This window comes from Macaca mulatta, chromosome 12 (genome assembly GCF_049350105.2).
Source record: "Macaca mulatta isolate MMU2019108-1 chromosome 12, T2T-MMU8v2.0, whole genome shotgun sequence".
Lineage (NCBI taxonomy): Eukaryota > Metazoa > Chordata > Mammalia > Primates > Cercopithecidae > Macaca > Macaca mulatta.
The window spans coordinates 112,376,145-112,402,596 of NC_133417.1; the positions used below are offsets into that span (position 1 = coordinate 112,376,145).

The following is a 26,452-nucleotide window of genomic DNA, read 5'->3' on the forward strand; positions in this document are numbered from 1 at the left end:
TAACAACAGGGAGTTGCATGGCCTGAACTAAGTTACTTTTTTTTTGGGGGGGGGTCCTCAGTTTCTCCCACGTTGTGATAATACTGACCTTTCTTATTTCATAGGGACAGAGTATTAACATTTGTCATTTTAATGCGTGAACTGAGACTGGCATGTCTCTCTTTAATACTAACGTTAAAAAAAAATGAAAATAGTAACGACCATGAAATAGTAGCTTTATCAGTAACAATAATTGGCCTGGAAATGGAAGACCATTTCTTTGCAATTTCCTTGTACTGCTTCTCAGTCACCTGATGAGGCACTATGTTTAAGGACCCTCCTAATATTCACCTATTTAGAGAGGATATTTAGTTTTCATTGTCCATTTGTATTTAAACTATATGTTTTTAATTTCCTCTCAATAACGGGTTACTTTTTAAAAATTCATTTGACTTGTTTCCCCTTCATTAGTAAGCACAGAAGTTAAGAGCACTCCGACTGGAGCAATACTTTTTGGTGCAAATCCTTGCCCGACCATCTATGATAAGCTGTGTGACACTGGGCAAATTACTTGACTTCTCTGGGTCTCACTTTCCTCATCTATAAAATAAGATGGTACCTATGTCATTGGGTTAGTATAAGGATTAAAAGCGTTAATATTTGTAAAACATTTAGAACAATGTCTGGGACATAGCAAGTGCTTTGTATGTATTTGTTGAATAAGTAAAATAAATTGTATTTCAAACTTTAAAGGCCTTTCATTACATGTAGGACGTAAAACTTCTGTTTGCCTTTTGAATGCTACACTGGTCTTTTTGTTTGTAGTATTTTTAGTCACCTTTTCATCTGAAAATAAACTAGTTCCCTAAATTCTGATTAAACTTAGAGATTGTGCCACTTTCTGATTCAGTAAGATGGGCCCCAAAGCAAATGTAAAATGCTAAGCAAATTGTACATTTGTATTACTTTTCCACCTGAAAAGCATCCTGTTACACTGTTCAGTACAAAATCTAGAGAATGCTTATCACCACCCATGGTTTAGGTGACAGCAACTTCAGTCTAGAGAGAGAGTCCTCCAAGCGGCACGTAAAGAGAACAAGGCTTCTTCACATCTCCCTTCACTGCGACCAAGAATCAAAGATCGAATGGCCGTTGTCCTGACTTTTCCAATATGACTCACGCATAGTAACATAAATGTGGACGTGCCTTTATATGCATTTTCAAATTTGAAAAGTCTGTTCACTTAGCACAAAGCACCATTTCAATGAAAGGTTTTTATCTCTTCTCAGAAGTAATTAAGAAGAAATGTAGAAAATACTTCTTTCCTTTTTTTACAGAGAAACTATTAAGATTTTTTAAAATTTGATTTTTGCTGAGAATGAGCATGAAGTTGTTTTTTTTTTTTTTTTAACATTGGAAGTGAAAGTTACCTTTCATCAAAATATTAAGGATTATTTAGCTGACTCAAGAAGATGAATACAACTATGATCATAATGGTAGAATTTGTGAGAAAGAAAAATATATGAAGACCAGAAAACAGAGTAGGAGAGAAAGGTCTGCAATGGCTTGGCTGCTAAGAACATTTTTACGCTCATGCCAACACTAAGTGCTCTTCCCAGTGAATAAACCATATGTCCATTTAAAAAATATTTTTATTGTTTTTGAGACAGGGTCTTGTTCTGTCACCCAGGCTGGAGTGCAGTGGTGCAATCTCGGTTCACTGCAACCTCTGCCTCCTGGGGTCAAGCGATTCTCCTGCCTCAGTCTCCTGAGGAGCTGGGACTACAGGCGCTGCCACCATGCCCAACTAATTTTTGTATTTTTAGTAGAGACGGGTGTTGGTCAGGCTGGTCTCGAACTCCTGACCTCAGGTGATCCACCTGCCTCAGCCTCCCAAAGTGCTAGGATTATAGGCGTGAGCCACAGCGCTTGGCCCTTATGTCTATTTTTATATGCTTCCTTTCACTAAATCCTGCTACTTCATAATATTCCCTTTGTCCCAGTCCTTGCCTCGTCATCCTGCACCTCCAGCTCAGTACCCCCATCTCTAACTTTACTTCCTTGGGCAACCCGTGTTTGTGCCCTAGCTACCAATGTGAACATCTGCTACCTTAAAAAATAATAAATAAAAAATCACCTCATTGCCTAATATCCTCCAGGGCAAAAATTTTGAAGGATTCAGCATCCTCAAAAAACAGCCACAGAAGGAAAAAAATGCATATCTTTTTCAGCTCAGTAAATTCTATCTATATAAAGATTAAATGAATAACACCTTAAAAATTATTCAATGCAAGCAAATCCATGTTACCAACATGTATTGTCTTCCTTTATGCATATAAGAGGAAGCCACACACATTTTATTTTACTTCATTTCTTCACTGTTTCTCCTTTGCAATGTATTACCACATAGAAGAGATATAGCATGTATCTGCAACTGTAGAGAATAAAATGCAAATATTTCTCTTCTTTCTCTGGGATGGTATTCCTATCTCCCTTTTTTTCCTGTATCAAAACACCTCCCCAACTGGAAGATAAGAAATATTTTGACTGAATTAAAGTGAGTCCTGTGTTAAAATTGCTTGCCTGAATCCAACCAGAGCCCATTTTTAAAAACTCTTCATTTCCACATTTGGTCAACAGCTCTCCCAACTCCAGGCCTTATATCAGCAGCCTCTTTCCAACCTGAATTCCCATCTCCATATACCTTTGCCCTCGAGCTTTTACCAGTCCATTTCCTTTACATGTTTGCACTTAATTTGATTCCATCCTTCATGCTTTTTTCATTATTCTTAGTTCATCTACACCACATAAATTATCACCTTTGTTTTCAGTTCCCCATGTGCTCCAATTCACACCAATTCCAAATAAATACTTCTGATTCTCATCCATTTAATCCAAATTAATTCATATTCTCCCCACCCTCCATCCCTGTCTCTACCTCCCCTTTTATCTGTTTCTCTTTCTTGTAGCACCTACTTTCCCTTCTGTGCATGTCTCTGAGGAAGGTTTTACAGGCAAAATGCTTCCGCGGATGCCACGCAACTGCTTACTATGTTGTGGGAGGAAAGGCATGATCTTTCCGCCTTACTGCCAACTTCCATGGGCCAATGCTTGCATGTCTGGTTTATCCTCCGTAACTTGTGTCCACAGTGTCATCACCCCACATCCCATTGATCAACCACTGGCAGCGAGAGGGAAAAAGCTTCTTGCTGTTTTACGGTATTTAACTTTGGCTAACTGGCTTATTTCTGGCTTACAAGGCTCTTTTTTCACTCAGTCATCACTAATATCAACAACAATAGTAATAGCTATAATCAACCCCACTACTATCTGTAATGAGTTCTTACTATCTATCAGGTATTTTGTTTTTTTACAAGTATGTTACAGATATCTGCTCATTTAATATTCAAAACAATCTAGGAGGTAGACACAATTGTCTCTATTTTAGAAATGAGGAAACTGAGGTCATAAATCTAGGAAGCGATAGGGTGAGGACATTAACCCAAGTTCACCTGATCACAAAGCTCAGCTCTTAACTGCTCTGCAACACTGCTTTTCTAATAATGCTGGTGCCTCCCTGAGTGAATTCCCTATAGGAGTTTTCCACTTTAGTCCAACATAAGGCAAGTAGTTGCAGGTGCCAGGTAACATAATGAGCTCCACCTTGGTAATCACTCTGAGTAGACAATGCTCAAAAAAACAAAGCACCAAATAATGCATCAACCCTAACAGTCACCCTCCTGACATCTCCGTTGGAAAGAGGGGATAAGAAAGAAGAAGAAAATGCTCTGGACTCCCTAAAAACAATCTCTGCTTTCCCAGAGCTGTCCAGCCTCCATGCTAAGCAGGATGTGCCCTTAGTGCCAATAATTCAAAAAGTGTCCATAATCATGAACTCCACAGACCCAAGACAACACAACATTCTTGCCCTTTTCTGCCTTCTCTGGTTTCCTGGAGGGGCCAGGAGATGAGTCATGCACTCCAGCCTGGGAGCACTGCAATGTCTTTCCAATGTCTTGCCATTACTTTACTCATTGACTTTACAAAGAAAGAAATATCAATAAAAACTACCTTCAGGACAATATCAAAGAAGCAAAAACTGACAACAGCATGAAGCATTAGCCTTGGTGTATGTGGAGTGGTGAACTGGAACCCAAATTCTGATGAGAAACCATGAGTGGGTCTCTGCCTGAGCCACGGGATATAATCATTATGTTAGGGGACTGTCCCATGAACCAAGCAAGAGCCACACAGGAAATTAAGTTCAGAATTAGAGCAGTACAGGCCCAAGTTCTGGTGTGCAAGGAAGTAATGTCAGTCTTCACTCTCCCATGGGAATAACTCTGAGGTTCAAAACAGTGATTTCCTCTGTCACACATTATGTATTCGAACTTCAGAAAGTTCTTCTCTACTACACAAAAATAGTTCATAGACCTCCAGAACATTAGAATTGAAAGGGGCCTTAAGAGTCAGATTGTTCAACAGATGTGGACAATGAGCTCTGGCGAGGTAAAGGAACAGGCTCAAGGTCACAGAGCTAGATAGTGGCAGAGTTAGAACTAAAGCCCGGGTTGTTCTGATTTTCCAGCCAACAATCTCTCCCCTGCACACTTCTTTGGTGGCACAGCCCAGAAGGCCCCCCAGAGCACCAAACACTTTTCCTAGCTTATATGCCATCACTGATTTCTCTCCAAGAATGCTTTTATACTTCCACTTACACCTTTGGGGATTTTCCCTATTCAGCTCGCAGCATGCAAACAGTATGCAAAAACCACACAGGTAGCACACTGATGGAGAGTCACTTAAAAGCCACCAATCACGGTAACTGCTACTAGCATCCTCGTAGCTCAGGAAGAGACACTACCCCTAAGCTCCAATCTCAAAGCAGAGAACAAAGACCAGTTCCAAGAAAAATACGAGTCTCACTCTTTTCTGTGTAAATCCCACTTTTCCAAATTATCCCATTGCTCAAAAGATCAATATGATTGGAACTTAGGGGTAGTGTCTCTTCCTGGGCTACTAGGACGCCCTGAGTAAAATACACAATCCCCATCCCTCCCCCACCCGCTCTTACCACACACATAGCAATGTAATCACTTTAGCAACTTCTCAGTAACAAGCTCATTAAAAAGCAATTCTGCCATCTCTCCATAAAGCACGTGCCAGAGAACAATGCAAAAGAGGAGATGCCAATTAATTATAGAATGATCACATCTAATGAACTCTGAAACCCTCCTGCTGTTGGTGACTTTGATGAAAAATCAGGATGCTGGGAAAAGAGTGAATAGGGACACCCTGGCTACCTTGTTTAACTGTGAATGCTTGCAAATGCATCCTCAGACCCCAGTGTTGATCAAAACTGTGGAGCTACACTCGCAAAACAATGCAAAGTGTCAGGAAAGCGACAAGTGTCTGTGTCACAAACAGCTACGAGTCACTGCCAGGGCCCCCTTCAGCCATCCTCAGAACTGCGTGATTCTATGCTGTGGTTGGCACTGTAGGGACAAACCCATGTCCTGTGCTTGGGACATCTTGAGATCTTAAGGTAACAAGTGAGTCATTCTTTGTCCCTACCTGGGCCCTCCTGCCTGTCTATCACCTCCTCATCAGCAGGGATGCCACTCCTCAGAACAAAGAGGAGCCCTCCCACATGAGGAGGCTACAGGAGGGGAAAGGAGAAGAAACCACGTGCGGCCAACTTGTACCACTACCTGTGTGAGTCCTCTGGTGGGCCTTTAAGTGGGAGCTTTTTGTATAAACTTTCCGGCACCCGTTAAACTGACAGCGGTGAACCCTCTTCTTGTTTTCGGGACATGCTTCAGCCCCTAGCCCTCCTTGGTCACTGTCGCTCTGTCCACTCTTAACGGCCCCGGCAGCCGACACGGCTGCTGCAGCTGTTGCGACCCCTCCCACCTTTACGGAGCTGAGAGCAGCCTTCTTGGCCACCAGTTTCAACGTCACCGTGCCATCCACGGCAGAGAGAGTTTGTGAGGTTTTGACCAGATGGCGGCTGAGCTCAGGGGACGATGGGGGCGTTAATGAGGTCACTGCGTTGAGCTGGGCCTGGTTGACGGCTGTGTAGCTGTCTAGAGAAGAGCTGGCCGGCTGGAGGCTGAGGCAGGTCTCAGATAGCAACTTGTCCCGAGAGAGCAAGATGTCCACTGCTGAGCTCTTCTCACAGATGGCCGCTTCCACGGGGAGCAGCAGGGGGTCTAAGCGACGGAAGCTTTCCTCAATGCACGGGGGAGGGGAAGCGTGGAGGAAACAGTCCAAGTCCTCACCAAAGGTCTCCGAGATCCTCCTGGGCTCCGTCTGCAGGTAGCGTTCCAATTCAAGGCATGTCTGCGAGAGGAAGAACGAGGGAGAGAAACAACCATCAGAGGCACAGAACACCATGAGGCCACACGTTGACAGGCAGAGGGGAAAGTGCAGAGAGATTGGTTTCACGGCTTATATCAGAAACACTTTAGGAGAAGGTCCGACCTTGTTATTTATTCTCTGAATACCTCTGAAGGGTTCATAAGGGTCACATCACATGATTTAAATTACTCTAGCTGAAGAAGAACAAGAGCCTCAGAAGGACTATCTCATACCTTCGAGATTCCAGAGAACAACAAATGATGATCTCTTGCCCCTCAATCCAATTCAGAAGGTAAGACGCTCCAATTCCCCCTCTAGAAATTCTCATGCAAGCAAGAAGCAAATAGAAACAGATAAGGTTTTCATACTAAGATAAGACTTCCCAGAGTCCAACTTCATTATTCAAAATAGACTTGAGCACATCGCACAAGTAAGTCAGTTTTCCCACTTGCTCTGAAGAACAAGCCATGTTCACTCAAACTAAGAGGTGACCTCAGTAACAATCAATCAACAGCAAGCCCTGCCTTGGGGATGGATTCCATAACCAGCAGGAAAGAATATTGTTCTAAAGAATGTCTACCATAAAACTTTTGAGGCACAAGACAAAACCCTTGTTGTTTATAGCAAGTCATTTAAAATACAATGCTATATACTTTGTGGCAAGGGGCATAAATCCCATTTCAATGGTTTAGTGTCTCTGACTACATGATAAAAATACATTCAAACATAGCTATTCAGACCACTTAAAGATAGGACCCAATATATTTCAACATAAAATTTTCACCTGGTAAAGAAACAGGGGAGAAGAACCAAAAAGTTTAGTTTCAACAAATCTTCATCCATGGCACTCATAAGTTTTTGTAAGATGGGGGAGTGCTTTTATGGCAAAAGTAGATATTTAAGAAGTTTGTATTCTAATGCCCTCCTCACTCAAAAATCCTAAAATTCCAGAATCTTGTATAAAACTACGTTGCTAACTTGCACTATCAGCTCAATTGGCTCTATCTTCTGGATTCAACAAAGAACCACCGATGGCAAATTTAAAATGTGACTAGCTCCAAATTTACTGCCCCCGTAAAGCTCCTATGTTTTCAACCAATGTTCTGATTCTAGGCATTTATTATATTAAGAATATATTTTAATGATATACCTAGTAGTGTTGTATCTGTCAAGGATTTTATTTTGGTGACATTTCAAAAGACTGGTTTTTAATCACACTTCTGGTAAAACTCTGCATTACTGAATAAGAAAATCAGATTTTTAACTGTGAATCAGCTTTGGGTCTCACTGTTGATTTTCAATGGTAAGAACTAATGAATGGTTTCAATCTTCATTCAGCACTCATGTCACAAGTGTTCATTCAACTACTGTGCTCACAGCAAGGTACAAGGCTTTGTATGTGGTAGAGGGAGAAGATACAGCAGTAGATCCGTGTGATGCAGGTATAGAATGAACAATCACAAGTTAAAAATTACATAAATTCACATAAAAATATGATACCAAAAATAGTATAAAATGTGTTAGGTTCTTAGGGGCTGAGTGGACACCTAATTCTATACTCTACAGTAATGTAGTACTAATCAAGGAAAGCTTAGTGGACAAGGAAGTTTTGATTCTGTTTTGCTTATTGATTAAATAATAGCTCTGACTCAGTAGCTTCCCACTACTCTATGTTCGAAACCAATATGATGACCTTCTCCGGTCTAGAAATATGAATTATCCTCACTTGCTTCTTTTCTGAACTCCACTTCTCAAAAGTTTCCCCTTCTGTATTCCATCTCATTGCTAGAAATTATCACTTACATTTCTCCAATATTGAAGCCCTCAGTCTTGGCTCCATTCAATTCATTTCTGAATTATAAGATTCTACTCCTGAAATCTCCCTTAAATTTCTTCTTCCCTTTATGAATTATCACCTATCAAGCACAGTGCCTGGTACCTAACAGGTACATAATGTCTGTCAAAGACAAAGCCCACTTCATACTATTACTTTGATCATTATACCTCTTCTACTCTTCAAAAGCCATCTTTGAAACCCTACCCTGTACCATGCTGAGGAGGAAATCTTAGAAATGACACTAATACGTATCTCTGGGAATACAACTGCAAAGGTTCTTGAGCTTTGCCTAAACAGCAGTACCAGATCTTTGAGACACAGATATGTTTTAGGTAAAAATCAGGATGCCTGGGTAACATACCAAGACCCTGTCTCCACAAAAACTAAAAGAAAAGTAGCCGGGCATAGTGGCTTGTGCCTATTGTCCCAGCTACTCAGATGGCTGAAGTGGGAGAATCACTTAAACCCAGGAGTTCAAGGTTGCAGTGAGCTACGGTCATACCACTGCACTCCAGCCCTTTGGGCAAGACAGCAAGACCCTGTTTCTACAAAAGAAAAAACCGTTGACTCATGGGGTGTCAGATGTCCTTGAAGTAGTTCCCTACCTCCTCTACAATGACTTTTACATACTCAATCATCACTGCCTGTGCATAGAGTTTTTGTATCCATTTCTTTACAGACTATCCAGCTCAAAGATGGAAAAGTCACTAAGAAATTGTGACTATTAGAAGGTTCAGATCTCTTCATATTCAGAGTTCTGTGGGGCTGAGATATTCTAAATAAATTTACACACTCTTCTGGGAGGATTAAGTAACTTATCCAGTATGCCCTGGTGTGAATTGCAGGAGCACGAGTCGTATTTATGATGTAAAGATGGAGAGACACCTGATCACTAAAATGTGGAAAAATCTGGACCACTTCAGAGTGGCTATAACTTGCAATCCTAATACAGGGCATTCTTATTCCTTCTGAAAACTGAAGAAGCGTAAGTACCCATCGGGATGTACTGGACAGCCCTGTCAAATCATTATGAAATGACTGCTGTCTTAGGAAATACACTTCTTATATCTGCTGGAGATGAAGTTTAGGTAGAGGGGAAGATTTTGTCAATTGGAAACCAGGGTGAGGTGGTTAAAAACTTTTCTCATCACGAGTAATGGAGATTAAAATGTTAAGGTCAAGGAGGATTCTATTATTAGATTATTTCCAAGTCAATGAGAACATTTATTTCCAACATTGTTTGTAAATGATTATGAGAACTCTCATAAGAAATGTCCATGATAGGCCGGGCACACTGGCTCACGCCTGTAATCCTAACGCTTTACGAGGTCGAGGCAAATGGATCAATTGAGGTCAGGAGTTTGAAACCAGCCTGGCCAATATAATGAAACCCCACCTCTACTAAATATACAAAAAATTAGCCAGGTGGGGTGGTGCGCACCTGTAATCCCAGCTACTCAGGAGACTGAGGCAGAAGAATCACTTGAACCCATGAGATGGAGGTTGCAGTGAGCCAAGATTGCACCACTGTACTCCAGCCTGGGCAACAGAGCAAAATTCTATGACCAAAAAAAAAAAAAGCCCATGATGTTTAATGGGAATTGAGGTATTAGTATTTCCTCATGGATTTTAATATATACACATATACATATATAGAGAAATAAATGTGTATATGTATGTGAGAGTATACATATATATATTTCCTAACTCCATCCACTGAAAGAGGCTACAGGCAAAGATCAACCCCAGTAGCAATGAGCACACTTAGCCCAGGGATCTTGGTTTCTAAATATCATTACCTAATAAAGAGAACCAGGACTCCCTAGATAAATAGTCGTTTGAAGGGCTGGAACAATGAAAATAAAAGTTGAGCCTAGAATATCATTGTGGTACCAAAATATGAGGACGTGCTCATAAAGTGATGAAGTCATGTCAGAAAGACTCAGAAGCCAACTTAAAGGAGTTCTCAATGGCCAAATGAAAAATATTAGGTTATAATTCATAAAATAAATGTCCCTGAATCCATACTGATATAAATAACTGAAAATAAATAAATAAATAAATAACTGAATAAATTAAAAGATGGAAGGAAAGGGTCAGTTCCTCATTACAGTAAAATTATGATTCAAAAACACAAAAGGAATGATGGAAATAGAAAATCACCATTAGGCAAACAGCAAGGTAATAATGATTACAAGTAAGAATTATCAATGGATGCTAAAACCAGTAGACAGATGTATGATGAGAAACAAGGTATCTGCCTTGTCTCAAAGTATCCACCCAACAAAATATTTATTAATTACAAAGATAAAAATAATAACTTTACAGTGGAGAAACCTGGAAGAAACCACCCTAGCCATATCATCAAAGTTAGCAGAACAAGGAACAAGTAATACTGATCACGTGTACCCCTGATATGATATGCTGACAAGGGTACAATATTATTCTATGATATTCCTGTCAAAATGGATTACCTCAATCTAATCACAAGAAAACAGACAAATTTAAATTGAGGACTATTCTACAAAGGAAATAGCCAGTTATTCTTTAAGTGTTGGGTCACAAAGAACAAAGAAAGACTGAGAAGCTGTCACAGACTGGAGGAGAATGAGGAGATATGGCAACTAAATGCAATGGATCCTGGTCTGGATCCTGAACCAGTAAAAAGGACTGGTGAAAAAAATAATATAATTCAACGGAAATGTATAGATTAGTTAATGGTATTATATCAATGATAGCTTCCTGGTTCGTATAATTGAACTATGGCTGCATAACATTAGGGGAAGCTGGACAAACCATATTTGGTAACTCTACGTACTATTTCTGCAACGTTTCTGTAAGTCTAAACTAACTTCAAAAAACACAGAGAGAGAGACGAAAACCATCAGCAGGCTAAAAGTGTCCCTAAACTGTAAATTTGGATATAGAGTTCAAATGTTTTTCCACCAGAACCAGAGATTTACTCTGTTTGAATGATACTCTTGCCAGCAAACTCCAAATCTACGTCAGCAGATGTCAGTTTAATGACATAAATTATGCCTGTCTGGCACTCACCTTGGAGGTACAAGGCTTCCCTCAGCCTGACCTAACCATACAACTTGAGGCTTGAGCTACTGGATCAACCCCCAACCCCTAAAAAATTCATTACAGTCAGCAATGGGAAGAAAATGTTCCTGAGTGCAAAGTGATTTTCCTCTATATTGATGAGTCACAGATGAGCTTTGTGAAGACTCTCTTGATATCTCAACTTTGAAATGCATGGCTTCGCCTAGCTTCCTAATAAACATCACCTGAAATTCGTGTTGAAATGATCATCTTTAAACCTTTTTAAATACTCTCTTCTTGCTTTTCATAGCCTTCTTACTTGTTGCAACATACTTATTAAAAGTAATAATCCAAGACCTAGTTAAAAAATAATAGACTTTAAACCTATTACTGCCTACTACATCTATGATAATTTTCTTACGAGGACCTGACTTTTCCTCTCCATTTGTTTATTCAATCATTTGTTTGTATCAGTATGAATTCATTTTTATTTTATTCTATGGATTGTAATCCACTATCATCATTATTCATTTTTGTTGCTCAGAGGCAAAAGTTTCCAGAGACAGAAGTTGAAAGAAAACAGGATAACTCAAGTTTTGTGGCACATATTAAGTTTATCAAAATCTCTCTGCTGCTGGCAAGAGGTAGTTACTTTCACAGCCTTGAGAAAAATAGAAGACACTTGGTCATATATGGGCATGATGCCAAGGTTACCAAATGGCTTCTGTTCAACCTGTCTTTATCTCATCATCAATTATGTGAAAGTTGCTGGTCAGGATTGCAAACATCTCCTGTCACTTTGACTATTTCCCCTAAAACCCCTACTTAAAGGGTTTCCTTCACCTGTTCTTCTTGTCCTTACTTTCCCATGCCCATATGCTTGAAACAATCTTCCTTTCACCTTCCCTCCCACTCATCGTTCTTTCATTCCAAGTTCAACATAAAGTCTATCCCCTTCAGGGAGCCCAATCTAGGAAAAAATGGAGTCAAGAAAATACGCTGACTATCAAGTGTTGAAAGACACCCCTCTTCAATCCTAGACAATTAAACAGTATTTCCAAAATAAATCTTAGAGTCCACAGATTGGTGGGATGTCTGGTTTATTAAGATCATGATTTTAAGAGCAATGACATTTCTTATACCGTATGTTACTAAACAGTAAAGTTAAGTGGTTAGAGCTAAACCTCTACTTCTGTTTTCTCACATGGCAGATATGTCTGTGTTTGAAGTGATGGAGAGTTGTAAGAGTTAGAACTTTCTGAAAAAAGGAGCTAGCATCGTCTCACAACTCCCATCCATTGCAACCACTATAACTACAATCATGTTTAGTTGGGGCAGACTGTAGTCCAGGCTCTTCACTGCCATCACTTTTCAAACAAATTATCTGGAACGTAAAAGGTTCTAGTTTTTATTTGTGTCTTTTAATTTGAACATAAGATAAAACCATTAGTATAATATTTTTGCTACTACCCAATAACTGTGCCACTTTGGGTAATTATTGAGAGTCTCTGGATCCATGTACACTCAAGTTAGTAAGTAAAACAAATTTAAAGAAACAAAGAAATTGCAATTTTCTAATGACTTTTTCTGGTACAGAGTCAATGAAATAAAAGGCCACCAACTACACTCAATGTTTCTAATCAATTTTCAGTCATTTGTGGTCCTTTAGCCAGCTGCCCTTAATCTCAATCATTCCACCTATCTCGCCTAAAAGGGCCAAGAGTTAAAAGTACAAAGAGATTAAACAAATTGGGGAGATAATGCAGATACAAAAGCATGGGAAACTGCAGCTTTCCACCATGTGGAAACTTGCAAAGTCATGCTCCCTCTGAGATCAGATCTGGACCTGAATGATGATGATGGTGGTGGTGAGGAGGATGATGCTTCTGGTGAAGAAGGGATGGACTTTGGTTCCTAGAAAGAATGTTCACCCAAGTAATCGCACAAGCAGGTAAACTACACTTGGCTGCCCACGGGAGCCCCTTTCTGACATTTATTGTGTGGTTTTTGTCATGTGGTATTAACCATGGTGTCACAGTCCCCAAAGAGTTTGAAGTAAAGAAAGAAACAAACCCCTTGCCTTTCTCCTGGGAGGGTCCCAAAGTTCAATTAGCGTTTTTGTGCTTTGAAATCTTCAAACATCCCAGAACGGAAATTCAGAGTGACACAAAACAAGCTACTGTTAGGAAGGAAATGTGGGCTTCTTTCTTCAAGCCACCTTTTAAAATACTCATTCTTTTCTAACTTATTAGATGTGTTTACATATCACTTTTCAGCAAAAAAGACAGATTCTCTGACTCCAGAAACCAACCTGAAAATCTGGATTGCAAAGACTGATATTGATGGCAACTTTGTGACTCTCTTTCTCTTCAAAGAATGATATGATGTAATGATTCTGACACATTCCTAGGCTTTCAAAATTAAGTCAGAATTGAAAGACAGGAAAGGATGTGGGAAGCATGGCCAGGGAGATCTGGTCCATTTTTGTCAGAAGTTGGAGGAGGAGAAAGATGTACTATGCTTAATAAACTCAGGAAGTCCATCAGAGATGCTCAGATTCCAAGCACCTGAACCTTGTTGCCCACCTTTCTGGGTTTCAACATTGTAAACAGGCTTGAGGAAGAAGGCGGTAACACTGAATCTACCTCATGGCAGAAAGGATAAATAAACCAGTGCAAGAATCCACCTTGTGAGACCTAGAAAGTGATTCCTAACAAGATATTAAGCACATGTTCACTTTTTCTTGACTTTCATGACCAGGAAATATTAGGAGAGAATGAATTTTGTCTAGAAAATGTGGATAATCAAGTAGACAGTATGAGTGAAAATCTTACTGCATTTTTTTAGCTATTAGCTTAAAAGAAAACCCACATCAATAGCACACCCCAGAGGTACAATAGTATTACACATTACTGTCAGGACTGCTGAACTCCATGAAATAACCAGGGGACTACGACAAATGCTAAGACTGCATTGCTTTTGACTTTCTCACATCGACTGGTTGCTGGAGCTGAAACCAAGTTATATATTTCCCTCTGGTAATCTGTAAATTTTGAGAGACAATGCTATGAAAACTAATTTAATTCTAAACAAACACGAAAGTTGAAAAATTTCTATCAAAACCTCTTCCGTATTTCTCTTCTCCTATTTTCAACAAACAAAGAAAATAATTGTTTGTATATGTTTCCTTGGGGAGGTGGGTGGTGAAGGGGAGAAAGGAGACAAGATTAAAGGCCTGGGGAGAGGGTGATGTCTTTGAAATTACTTTCCCCAGGCACATGATGCAAAGCAGCCTCAAATACCCCTTTCATCTTCCAAGGATTCCTTAGTTGCAGTGCATAAAAGAAATTCCCAAAACAACTCAAATCTAAATTAACTGTCAAAGTGAACTTTCAAGTCACATAACCTGGGCAGAGCTGGTAGCTGTGGCCCAGGCCTCACACCCTTTGAAGGAAGGCACTGGGTTCCCCTACACTGCCAACAACTTGGAAATGCACTTTCCTCATTCATAATGTCTGTGATCCTCAAAATTCAATGCAACCACTAGGGACATGATGGCCCATGCAGAGAGGCTTCTCTAACTTGGTTTAGAGTTGTTTTTCCAGATGTTACTCTGCAGGACACACTGACTGGGAGTCTACTGGCCGGGCCTCTACCCACAGTTGCAGGCAGCCCTTTAGAAGAGCTGCTCACTATTACTTGGCCACTGGACTATACCTAAATTCCAGCTTCTGAGTAGTAAAGAGACAACACTGCTCATGCAGAGCTGGGGCCTAGAAGATGCTTCTGTATGCTATCCCCTCATCTCCTGTGCCCTCATCTCCCAACCAGGCCCCTATTCAGGTTGGCACACACTGGTGGAAATCCCATTTGTCACATATAGATTGAAAGCAAGTTGCATTAGATGGCCCTGCTTGGGTCATTACACTTCCACGGACAAAATGAAATTCACACCTCAAAGAGTCAATAAAAAATAATCCTACTCATACTACTGGTAAGTGCAAAGGGCTAGATCTGGACTGAAAGTGAGATTTAAGAATGAGAAAATGCAGGAGAGACACTCCAATGGGAAAAACCCATCACAGCCCATGACAATGGCAACTAGTCGGTCCCTGCTCTGAAAGGAGAGGACTCTAACCAGTTCATCAAGAGCCCACGGACTTGGAAGGAGGCCTCTTTTCAAAAGAGTGATGGCTTCCCAAGAACAACAATGGCCCTGTCGCTTTTTCAGCTTCCCATTAATTTTCCATAAAGAGCAGTTTTCTTGACGAGCGCTTGTGTCAGGCAGGGCCTGATGCTTCAGAAACCTGTAATTATTCTTGGCTCCCCACCCCCTACAGCCTCTGCACCTGTGTCAGTTCAAGGCACCAGCTGGCCATGTCTTGCCTCCTGCCTCTTAAGAGGGGGAGGGGGGGAGCCATCATTGAAAACCCAAACTCACATTACTCGCCTCTTCTTCCAAAATGCAACAACAAAACAAAAATTTTAAACTCACCAATCTCATTCCTTCCCCCAATGTATCTTGCCAAAGGAAACAAATAAACATTAATTGGCTAGAGAGCCCTCATTCAAACCAAAATTACTGAAAAACACAGTAACAGGGAAAGGTCTGACAAGGGATTATTAATCCTGTTTTACAGCCCGCTCTTATGCACCCCCACCCGCTCCCGTTAACTTTGCACACACACTCACACACCCTCCTCAAACTCCCTGGGCCCCTTTACACTCAGTGGCCAAGATGGGAACATGCCGAACCAGTTACATCATCTCCCCTTCCTCTCCCAAATCACTTGCACAGGCTGACTCAGGCTACTGGGAATTTTTTTTTTTTTTTAAAGCAAACTCATTTCATTGGCTCCCTCCTGGAACACAGTTATCTCCTTCTCAGTTGGGTTAATTAATATACCCTTCCCCTACCCCCATAAAAACACACAGACACATACGATTACTTCTTGTACTCCAAAGCACAGCTGCACATGTGTACAATGTTCTTTCTCTCCCTGGCAGCTTGAATTTCCCAAGAAAAACAGGTTCAAAGCCCACTGGGGCCTCAGTGGCAGATGCAATTTAGTGACTGGTAATCATAGAGGATGCTTTCAAAACGGAGAACTTTAAGGAACTTCCACTGTGGAATGTTAAAGGCAAGGTGGGGGCACTAGGAGGAAAGTATGTTCTACTCAGAATGCATAAAATGGCAGCCAAAAACATAATGAAGTCAAGCCCTAAGCTGTTTTTCCTGACATGGATGGTTGTTGTACTTTTACTTGAGATACCTGGACTTGATTTCCCACGATGTTTAAGGTGGCTGTGTGGGTGTGCCAAGTGCTGCTCACCCCAGTGAAAGAAACAGACTGGCCATTTGCACACTGAGAGGCAGAAGAACAGGGGCCCAAGCATTGGCCCTGGAGCCAGACTGCCTGGGTCCAGTATCACGTTACACTACGTACTAGCTCAATCCCCCTGGGAGAAGTTAATTAACCCCTCTGTGCCTCAGTTTCCTCACCTGTAAAGTGGGGTAATAGTAGTACCTACAACGCAGGAGCATTGTAGGAGTTCAATCTATTGATATATGCCAAGTACTTGGAAGGGCCTGGCATGCACACTCTGTATGTTGTAGCTATTCAATAACTAGTGTTCTTTTTCATTACACTTCCAAATATATACACTTCCAAAGATATAAAGAAACCTATTGAGGGCATGGAGATGGAAAATAAAAAATACCAAATAAGTATCCAGGTGAAGTAAACCTGTTGGATATAAAAGTTTAAGTAAGCAGCGGACTCTGAGTTGGGAAGATCAACCCTGACTAGCTGGGTGACTTTAACTTCAATGGGCTGTTTTCTCATCTACCAGCTGAACTTCTAGGGGCCTGCTAATCTGGAATTCTATGATGAAGCGAAACAGTAATAGGAGAGTGAAGACTGAACAGTGAGAAAGGCTCATTCAGAACAAGTTCAGAGGAACTGATACATAGCTCTGCTGTCACTGGGTGGTTAAAAAAAAAAAAAAAGAGTTTGGAGAACCTGAAAGAAAGTGAAGAACCTGGAAGAAACCTCCTCTGACAGGGACCTCATGGCCTTTAATAAAAGCCCTAAGACACTCAATAATCCATGTTTACAGGATGCTATGAAGGTTTAATTTCCTGCTTCACCATGGATACAAGCCTCACAGCATCTAAAATGTAAACTTCACGAGAATGTGACTCCTCAAAGATACCAGACCTGTGCCTGACTTGCAGCCTGCTTCAAGCATTTGTCAAATGAATGAATGAATGAATGAGTAATTGAATCAACTCCCAAACAAACAATCGAAGCGAAAGCCAACAGTGATCACAATCCTAGGTAGGAAGAGATTCAAGAGTATCACAAAAGCCAGAAATTCTTCCTTCTTCACCAAAGGAACATCAGAAGCAGTGTGTATGAGTTTATTACCAACATTTCTGGTAAAACACGTCAGTATTTTCAGATTTAACTATAGGTGTTATTTACTTGTCTCTAACGTTTTTCATTTGAAAAAAAAAAAAAAAGTAAATGCTTACTGTCTGGGACAGATCTGGATTCCTAAACGGAGAGGCCAATCTAGGTTCACAGGGTAGCCCTGAAAGTATGCACCTGTGTGGGAAGTAAAAGCTGTCTCCTTGCCCTGGAGAATGCCCTCTCCCTCTGCCACTTCCTCTTTTCTCCTCTGGCCTCCAGAAACCACCAGGAAGAGAAGCAATTAAGACGAGTGAACAAAACGCTATTTTCAACTGTCATGTTTTATTGGTGAAAAGAACTCTGGCCTGGGAACCAGGTTCGGTGCCTCCCTTTCGCACACCACCCCTCCCCTTTCCAGCAAACTACTGAATCTGAGTAAAGAATTCACTTCCTTCCCTGAAAAATGGATGAACCACACTCTCAAAGACTCCTTCTGGCTCAAACTTCTTGCTGATAATCCTTCAGTGGCCTGTTGTCACTCTCAGTTCCTTACCACGGGAAACCAGATCCTACATGATCTGACCTTACTCTCCTCTAATCCTCCCCTTCTCCCCTTCAGACACGACACTTCTCGCACAAATGCCCCCAGTTCACCCTCTCTCAGAGCCCTAGTAACTCCGTCCACATCCGAGAACGCAGACTGCCCAGGTCACTGCACACCTGTTTCCTTTTAATCGATTATGTCTTAGCTTCATTGTCACCTACTCAGAGAATTCTTCTTTGACCTGCCTAGAGAAACTAGCCCAAACAGCCCATTCATTCTTCATCATACTACCTCATTTTATTTGCCTTTTAGTACTTACCAAGTCCTAGAAAGGTCTAAATTATTTGCTTGCATGTTTATCATTTATCTTTCCCTACTAGCATGGACGTTTCAGGAGAACAGGGATTTAGTCTACGTACCAGTGAATCCCCAGCACCCAGCACAGGGCCTGGAAAAGACATCCAAAACATACTAGTTGAATCAATCAATGAACCAATGAAGCCACTAATCAATCCTGGAATTCCAGGGAACACGTGAGCTGGTGTCTCCAGCCAGAAAAGCTATCCTAAAATGCTCACCTTATTAGGTCAAAAGGCTCCCTCATCATTTCTCCTCAGTTTGAGTTTTTGCACTAAGAAGGCACTTGCTGATACGAACTCATCAGACAGAAGCCAAACGGAGCCTGTTTTCAGGGTGGAGAGGTCAGCTATGGGTGCTCGTGGCTGCCCATTTCAAATAGACACAAAGAGGGCTTTTCTCCTCAGCAGTCCATATTGCATCATGCATTCACTAACATGAACAAAACCCACCCCTCCCCTCTCCTCACCTGCAAGATGACTCCTTATTAACTGGTATCCTGGGGGAACAGATCAAAGAGAGAGGCTCAACCCACTTTATTCCCATTTCTATCACCTAACAGGATCTCCCTGAGAAAGGCAACTCCAGCCACTGGTCTCGAAGCACTTGAGGGTCACAGAAATTCATTCCCTGACATTAGCAGCCCCACTTCTATCAGTCTTTACATGAAAGGCCCTTAAATGAAGAGGTCCATTCAAACCCAGCAGTTGGCAAGGACTTATGTTTTCTGTAAGCCCCACATGCCACTTACACAGGTGAGGTCCTTCAAAATTCCTATGTGGGCCCATCCTGGTGTCTTTGCCATAAGTTCCTAAACACAGAAGCTTTTCCTTCCCTTCCACGCCCTTTAAGAATTTTACATGGAAAGGTATCTTTACTGAGAAGTGCTATTTATTTCAGGATCATTATTTCGCAGATACAGAACCCTCGAAAACTGAACCTGGAAGTGAGCCAAAATCCAGTTACGAGGGTATGGAGTTTGAACTAGGCAAGAGTGGAGGATGGAAATATGGCATATAAGCAGTACAGGGCTCCTATGAGTGTGAGTGTATGTGTGCATGCACATGAGCGCATAGTGTGCCACTGTCAGTGAAGTGTATTTAAAATACATTCTATTTAATGTATTTTGGATGCCTTTCTCTCTAAATCTTTTGTTGTCCCCAGAGTCACAAAGCTGTTCTTTTTCTTATTCATTATGTCAGGCAACAGGAATCCTTCCCATGCTGGCTGGGGAAAGATGAGGGAGAGAGGAAGAGTTGATGTTCTATCATGTAAAGAAAAGTAAAATTGTGCTTAGTCCAATTCTGAACCCCATTACAATGTTGCAGATTTCAAATTAACAATTCAACCCAACATGACAGGGAAAAATCCAGTGCTGAGACCCTGAAGTTTGGATTCCAGTAGCTCTGGCACCTCACTTAACCTTAGGTGGCTTGACTGATACCGAATGACATGCACTTTAAGGCACACCAGACTCTCATTGAAGAAGAGACACTAATTTGAATCATCACTGCCATCCCCTCTCCCCTTTGTTCCTGTCTGAACCAATTTCCATATAGTTTCAAAGAAATCATCAGCCCATGCAAAGGGGAAATCCCAGTGGATCAAGAGCTACATTAGCAGCATAAGGGGAAAAATCTAATTTCCAATCCAGTTGCTTTGTTGTTTCAACCTCCAAGGAAGGTTGCTACATATGCACAACACAAATTAAGTTTTAAAACACCACCATGATTTAAAATTAATAAAAACTCTCCTGGGAAAAAGGTGGTCCTTGGTACAAATCTTCTCATACAATGAAGGTCAACTCCACCAGAGCTTGTGGGTGGTCTGGGTCTTTGAAGTCTCAATCATCTCAGCCAAAAAAATATTTAAGAATAGCATATATTCATTGAAACCACTGCATCTGCTACTTACAGTTAATGATGAGTTTATTCTTAGTCTAAGGCAGTATCCACATTAAGAATTCTTAAACTACCTTGTTGACAGATCACATGGAAATGTATTTTAATGGTCCAAATTAAGAATTCTTTTTTGGCATGACAAGATATGCCAATACGATTTCCTAGTGCCCTAGTTACCAGAATAAAACTCATGGCAAGACACCAGTATGACTACATCATTAATTAACCTGAACCACATACCGGAACACTGCTGCTAATAAAACTCCTCTATAAAGAAAACATGTTTTCTCTGCTGAGAATCCTGGAATGTAGGCCCCAGCAGAGCCGCTGCCTTAATTAAGGAGATATTTTGATGTTTGTGTCTGTGTCTGTGATTGCCATGAAATTTGGTCATTTATTTGGCTTGATCTTCAATAACTTGAGTTCTTCCTTGTGTGTGCTTTTTCGGAAAAGAAAATGAAAATGGCATCTACACTATCAGGATTTGCTAACAACTATGTGAATGAAAGGATCATTTTTGCTAAGGTAGGGGATGGTTTAGCCTCACTGTTTTAAAAGCACACCCTGAGCTTTCAGCCCACAATGTACTGAATCAGAGACCTGTAGAAACCTTCCATTTTCTCTAGAAAACAGGCTGACAGAAACAGGAACAAAGTTATAACAACTCTAACACCCAGGTGAAACTGGGATTCTTCCAATCCATTCCATATGAAATGACATATATTTCTTTTTTCTTTTACAGAGAATTCTTTTGTGAAAAGCATCTGAAAATGCTTGTCAATACTTACCTTGTAATCTTGTAACCTTGGAGTCCCCCCTGTGAGACTATAATAGGCAGCAAAGATTAAAATCCCCATTCTATTTATGGGGAACCTAACTTAGTAAAGAAAACTGAGTTTTTCACTGTTCTGTAACCATACTACCAAAAAGACCAGAAACAGAATGAAGAGTTTCTTGGCCACTAACAATTAGGGTTTTTTTCTGGTCCAACCCTGAACTTTCCACCAAGGATCTCAAAACATTTTAAAAATCCAACAAACCATTATCTCTTAGTACCTTGGAAAAATAAGGATTCCTAATGAATATTTTGGATCTTCTCAAGTTGGAAACCACCAGATCCCAAACTTCATTTCATAAGCTTTTCAACTACATTTCTCTAAGTGAGACTGGGGCAAGTGGTCTCAGTTTTGACAACACCCTTAATTATGCAACTTCCGAGTTTTCTCTGCTCATTGCATGTCTTGGTTGAACTGTTAAAAGCAAATGGGATTTCAGACATTTCAACCTGTCAACATCAAGTGTAGTCATTGAGAGGAAAAGAGAATTAAAATCATTTTTTAAGATTTTTTTTTTCTTTTTTTGAGACAGAGTCTCGCTCTGTCGCCAGGCTGGAGTGCAGTGGAGCGATCTCGGCTCACTGCAACCTCTGCCTCCCAGGTTCAAGTGATTCTCCTGCCTCAGCCTTCCGAATGCCTGGGAGTACAGGTGCATGCCACCACACCCAGCTAATTTTTGTATTTTTAGTAGATGTGGGGTTTCACCTTGTTGGCCAGGATGGTCTTGATCTCTTGACCTCGTGATCTGCCCACCTCGGCCTCCCAAAGTGCTGGAATTACAAGTGTAAGCCACCGCATCCGGCCCATTTTTTTAAGATTTGAATTGAGAAAACTTATAAACACAATTTACTGAAGACCTTATTTTGGTTATTGGATTAATACCAAATACACAGAAACTCAAATTTATATAATTTTTAAAGGGGGGATTTGAACCTGCTATCCAACATTTTAAAAAGCATTTTCTAATTTTAATAAATATGAATATACAAATTGGACTAAGTAAGTCAACATTTTTCTCCCAGTCCTTAGAGACTAATGCATTTTCCAACACCAGTATTATCAATCACCCATCCCTTTTGTTCAAAATAGAAAATGCAGTGAGGAAAAAAAAAGCATGTAAGAAATAGAAGCAACAAGAGGAGGAAAAATAGGAGCAATGGAAAACAGATGAACAGTAAGCATCTCATTCTTGTATTAAAATCCTGGATGCCAGTAGCTGCTCCCATCAGTAACACGTCTCTAACCAAGAGGATCATCAAACTCTGGGAAGCAGATCACCTCAAGGGCACAATTTACACTTGGCCCTGCTCCCTACATGGAGCCTAAACATTAAAGTGGTTGTGTCTATAATCAACTGTTAGTAACAGACTAAAAAGAAGGGTGGGTCAATGGGTAAGGAAGACAACTGTGATTCAGAAATGTATGGTGGTAGAAGACCATCTTTGTTAAAAGCAGACAACTAAGTATCTCATTGTAAGGGGTACCTGATCAGTCTTGGACACCAAATCCTTCAACACTGAGACTTTTTATATGTATGTAAAATAAAAGACAATGTGGAGTCATGGAGAGAACACAGACAAAAGTCAGGATGACTTCTACCAGCCCCTTCTACGTAATTAGCTCTATGCATTTCCTCAAGTCATCTCATCTTCAGTCTCCAGTTTCTTTATCAAGAAACCAAACGTATTAGTAAAACGAATCAGATATATAGATATATAAAATGGACTCTCTCTCTCTCTATATATATATATATATCCTTGCCAATGGTATGAAAATTCTCTGTGAATATAATAAACTTCTCATGACCAAATCTTGTTTGTTGACGGAATCAGGGTATGACGAAAATGGAATTCCCTACTCTGATCCCTCTGCTTATAGCAGTGCCATCCTCCGGGTATCTCAATTTCAGACTCTGGACTGCAGTTTCTGCTCAGTCTCCTAGACAAGGTCCATGATACAAGACCACGTACTTGTCCTTAGGGTGCTGCAGTAGATAGATGCTATTTCTGAGGATGCTTTCCTCTAAAAGGTAACACATCTTCCGATAAATCTAGGTTAGGAATCAAATTCAAACACATTCAGGGGCCAGGAGCATAACATACATTAGTGAAACAGTCAAGGAATATGACAATAGGGAGGGGTGGGGACTGTGGTAAACTGGATGGCACATGCCATCTAAAACGGGAAGTTGCTACATAGCACCAGTTCATAGGTATCATATGGAAAACAGCCAGAGTTGGCAAGTGTTTTTAAAGGAAGCCCAAATCTTTTGGGGTTTATGTGAAATCTCCCCAATTGTTTAAATGTTGGCAACTTATATTAAAAAGTTAGAGTGCGTAAGACAAGCAAAGGGCCCACAGCTGCCAGTTTGAACCTTCTATTCCAAATGAAAGAAGAGGTAAAAGAAAAAAAAACCAGAGGCATATTTGGGCAGTTCTTTCTTACCTGTGGATCCAAATTATGGTGTAACTGTCTCTTAGGGTAGTTACCAGCTGGAGAACCTTAAGCCTCACGTCCCACAGAGTTTCCCTAAGAAATCCCTTATTTGAGGACAGACCCAGCTGAAGGAAATAATGATGAACTGCACTTTCATTCGGCCCCGCTCAACTCCTCCTGCCCTGCAGTACTCGGCTGGAATTCCTGCTCTCAATAACAATCTTGTCACAAGAATGAGAGATCTGTAGAGAAGGCACCAAGAAATGTCAAGCAGGAAGAGGCAAGAGCTCTGACAAATCCAATGAGCCTTGAGGTCTGGCACCAAGCTTTAAACTTCTTTTGAGCATAATCAATAGCTGCTCAATAAATATTTCTTCAATGAATTCTTTAAAAATCTTGATTAGGAGCTACTATTATTTTTCATTGCATGCTCTTCTCTGAGGTGACTGGGAGATTGGTAGATTTTGCCCAGTAAGATAATGCCGAGGGAGAAAAAGCGCTGCTAAGATAAACAGGTGACACCTGTTTGAACTCTGATGGCCTTTCAGGGGCAGGGTCTGTTATCTTGCACTTCTTTCAAATTAATTCAACAATTATTTACTGAGCTTCCACTTTATATAGGACACTGTGCTGGAGACTTCAAGGGATTCCAGAGCTCAATACCTGCCTACAAGGCGCTCATGGTATCATAGGAAGAGAGGGATAGAAATACATGCAATTCAAGATAACACAGCACAGGCGACTAAGAACTAGGCTGAATAAAATGGTACGGCAACACAAAGAAGGAACCCAGTCACTCTCCCTGCAGAGGTCAGTGAAGGCCTTGTGAAGAAGTCACATTTGGAACAGACCTTGGCAAATGAGTGAACTTTTGCCAAGCAGAGAAAGGCAGCAATGACATTCTAAACAGTGCACACAGTGTGAGCAAGGGTGTAGAGAGGTGAAAGTTCCACTGTGTGTCTGGAAAAGGATGAGCAGTCTAGGGTTCCAATGCATGGGGTACGCGTTACTGAGCAGCAAGAAACGCACCCCCTCGGGCCTAAAAAATGTCTTCTATTTTTGGCTGACAATTACACTGGTGGTTTGCTCTGGGTTAAGCTTTGCCAATGCACTTCTAAAAGGCAGTAGCTGTTTCTCTAGATCTTCCGTGATAACTCAGGGAAAGATTAAAGAGCTCAAAAGATACTAGTGAAACCCAGTAGCCGTATTTATGTTGCCCAGTGATATTCCTGTACCTAAATGTCAAAGAAATCATTCAAGGCATTTTATTTTTCAGATTGATACTCCCAATTTAAAAAACAACATAACAAAAACATAAATCAAAATGAGGACAAAACCCAAAAAGATGGAAATAAATACTACCAAAAAAAATGTTAGCTAAAATACAATGCCACTGGATCAAGCACAGAATTCAACTCATCTCTGAGTTGCCTAGTAGCTGAAGCAAGATCAACAATGAGTTAAGAAATTCATCATCAAATACAAGACACGTCAGTTCCTCAGAGATCAGTTGATCTTCACACGTAAGGTTTAAAGTAAAAGGAGAAGGAGGAGGACCAGAAAACAAGGAAGAGGAACAAAAGGAAGAAATGACATGAAAAAAAAAAATCCCTCCACTTCCAAAAAAAAAAAAAAAAAAAGTTAAAATGTTTTTATGTAAAACCCTCAAATATTTTGTCAGTTGAGGGAACTGAAGGTTCAGGGCTTGGGTATGTTTTTCTGCTTTGTAGCCTCTCTCTGTTGATGTTTTTCTAGCTTTCTAAGCAAAGAGGAAACCTCACCCATTCCTGTAGACATGCATTTATGGCCACATTCTCCTGGCCAGTAACCCTCAGTGGCTCGTGGAGGCTCTCTCAAGGGTGGCATATCAGGCAAATGGATTTGGCTGTGGAGCTACTGCTTCTGTGGCTACTACGCAGATTCAACGCAGGCGCCTTCAGCGAGGGCTCCAGGGCAAGGCTCACTCATTAAGGACAAAATGTGCAGGCACGTTTGACCTTTGGAAATCCAGCCCTGGTCTGAAGCTTCCAGATTCAAAACAAAAGCTTTGGAGCCGGAAAGAGAGTTAGAGGAGGCACACTTCCAGCTTGGGGCCCATCCCCCACATATTCCCCCTGTGACTGCGAGGCTCACAAAACCAATAGAGCAGCATTATTAACTCTGCAATATCATAAGGCTTTGCTCTCTGCCTTGGTGGAGAGAGAGAGGCCAGGGGAGGGGCAGGCTGGCTCCAGGGGAAAGGATGCTTCATTAGAGTCTTAACTCAAGGGAGGCAACTGCTGTGTAAGCGCAACAGATGAACACAATGTAGAGAGGCTCCCATAAAATCCCTGGCCCTGCTCTAGGAGTTGTCACAGTGGCGGGAGGCGGGTAAGCATAGCTAGACTGAGCAAAGGCTGGATGGCAGAGAGCTGTCGTTTGGTATAGACTTCCAAAATGCCAGCGAGTGAAAAGTCATGTCAAGGGGCTAACCTAAGGCAGAAGTTTCAAATGTGTCATGCAAATGGGGGGCTCCTTCATCTGCAGTCACAAATTTTAAAGCATCCACTGTCAATCATTTTTCACTCTGTTTTCTTGGGTTACTGACAAGTACCCAAATGAACACTTCCAAATTTTTTCACCAGAACGAAATAATAGCTCTACTTCATGGAAATGACACCACCAACCCTATCCTTGTGTTCCTTCTGATTTGCCTAGGACTGCCACCCAGCTGGGTCACTGTTTCCCTCTCATAGGTCCTA

The 26,452-nt window shown here is 41.0% G+C and overlaps 1 protein-coding gene across 4 annotated transcripts in view; it reads right to left on the reverse strand.

Annotated features, from left to right (window-relative positions):
- KLF7 (KLF transcription factor 7) overlaps nucleotides 1-26,452 on the reverse strand; it is an 86,329-nt gene that overhangs the window by 38,215 nt on the left and 21,662 nt on the right. For 2 of the 4 annotated variants that reach the window (XM_077957429.1, XM_077957428.1), the window contains one exon: nucleotides 5,688-6,321. In XM_077957429.1, coding sequence (XP_077813555.1) covers nucleotides 5,688-6,321 — 634 coding nt within the window. The remainder of the gene's footprint in view (nucleotides 1-5,687; nucleotides 6,322-26,452) is intronic. The other 2 variants (XM_001107009.5, XM_015110800.3) reach the window with 2 other exon arrangements.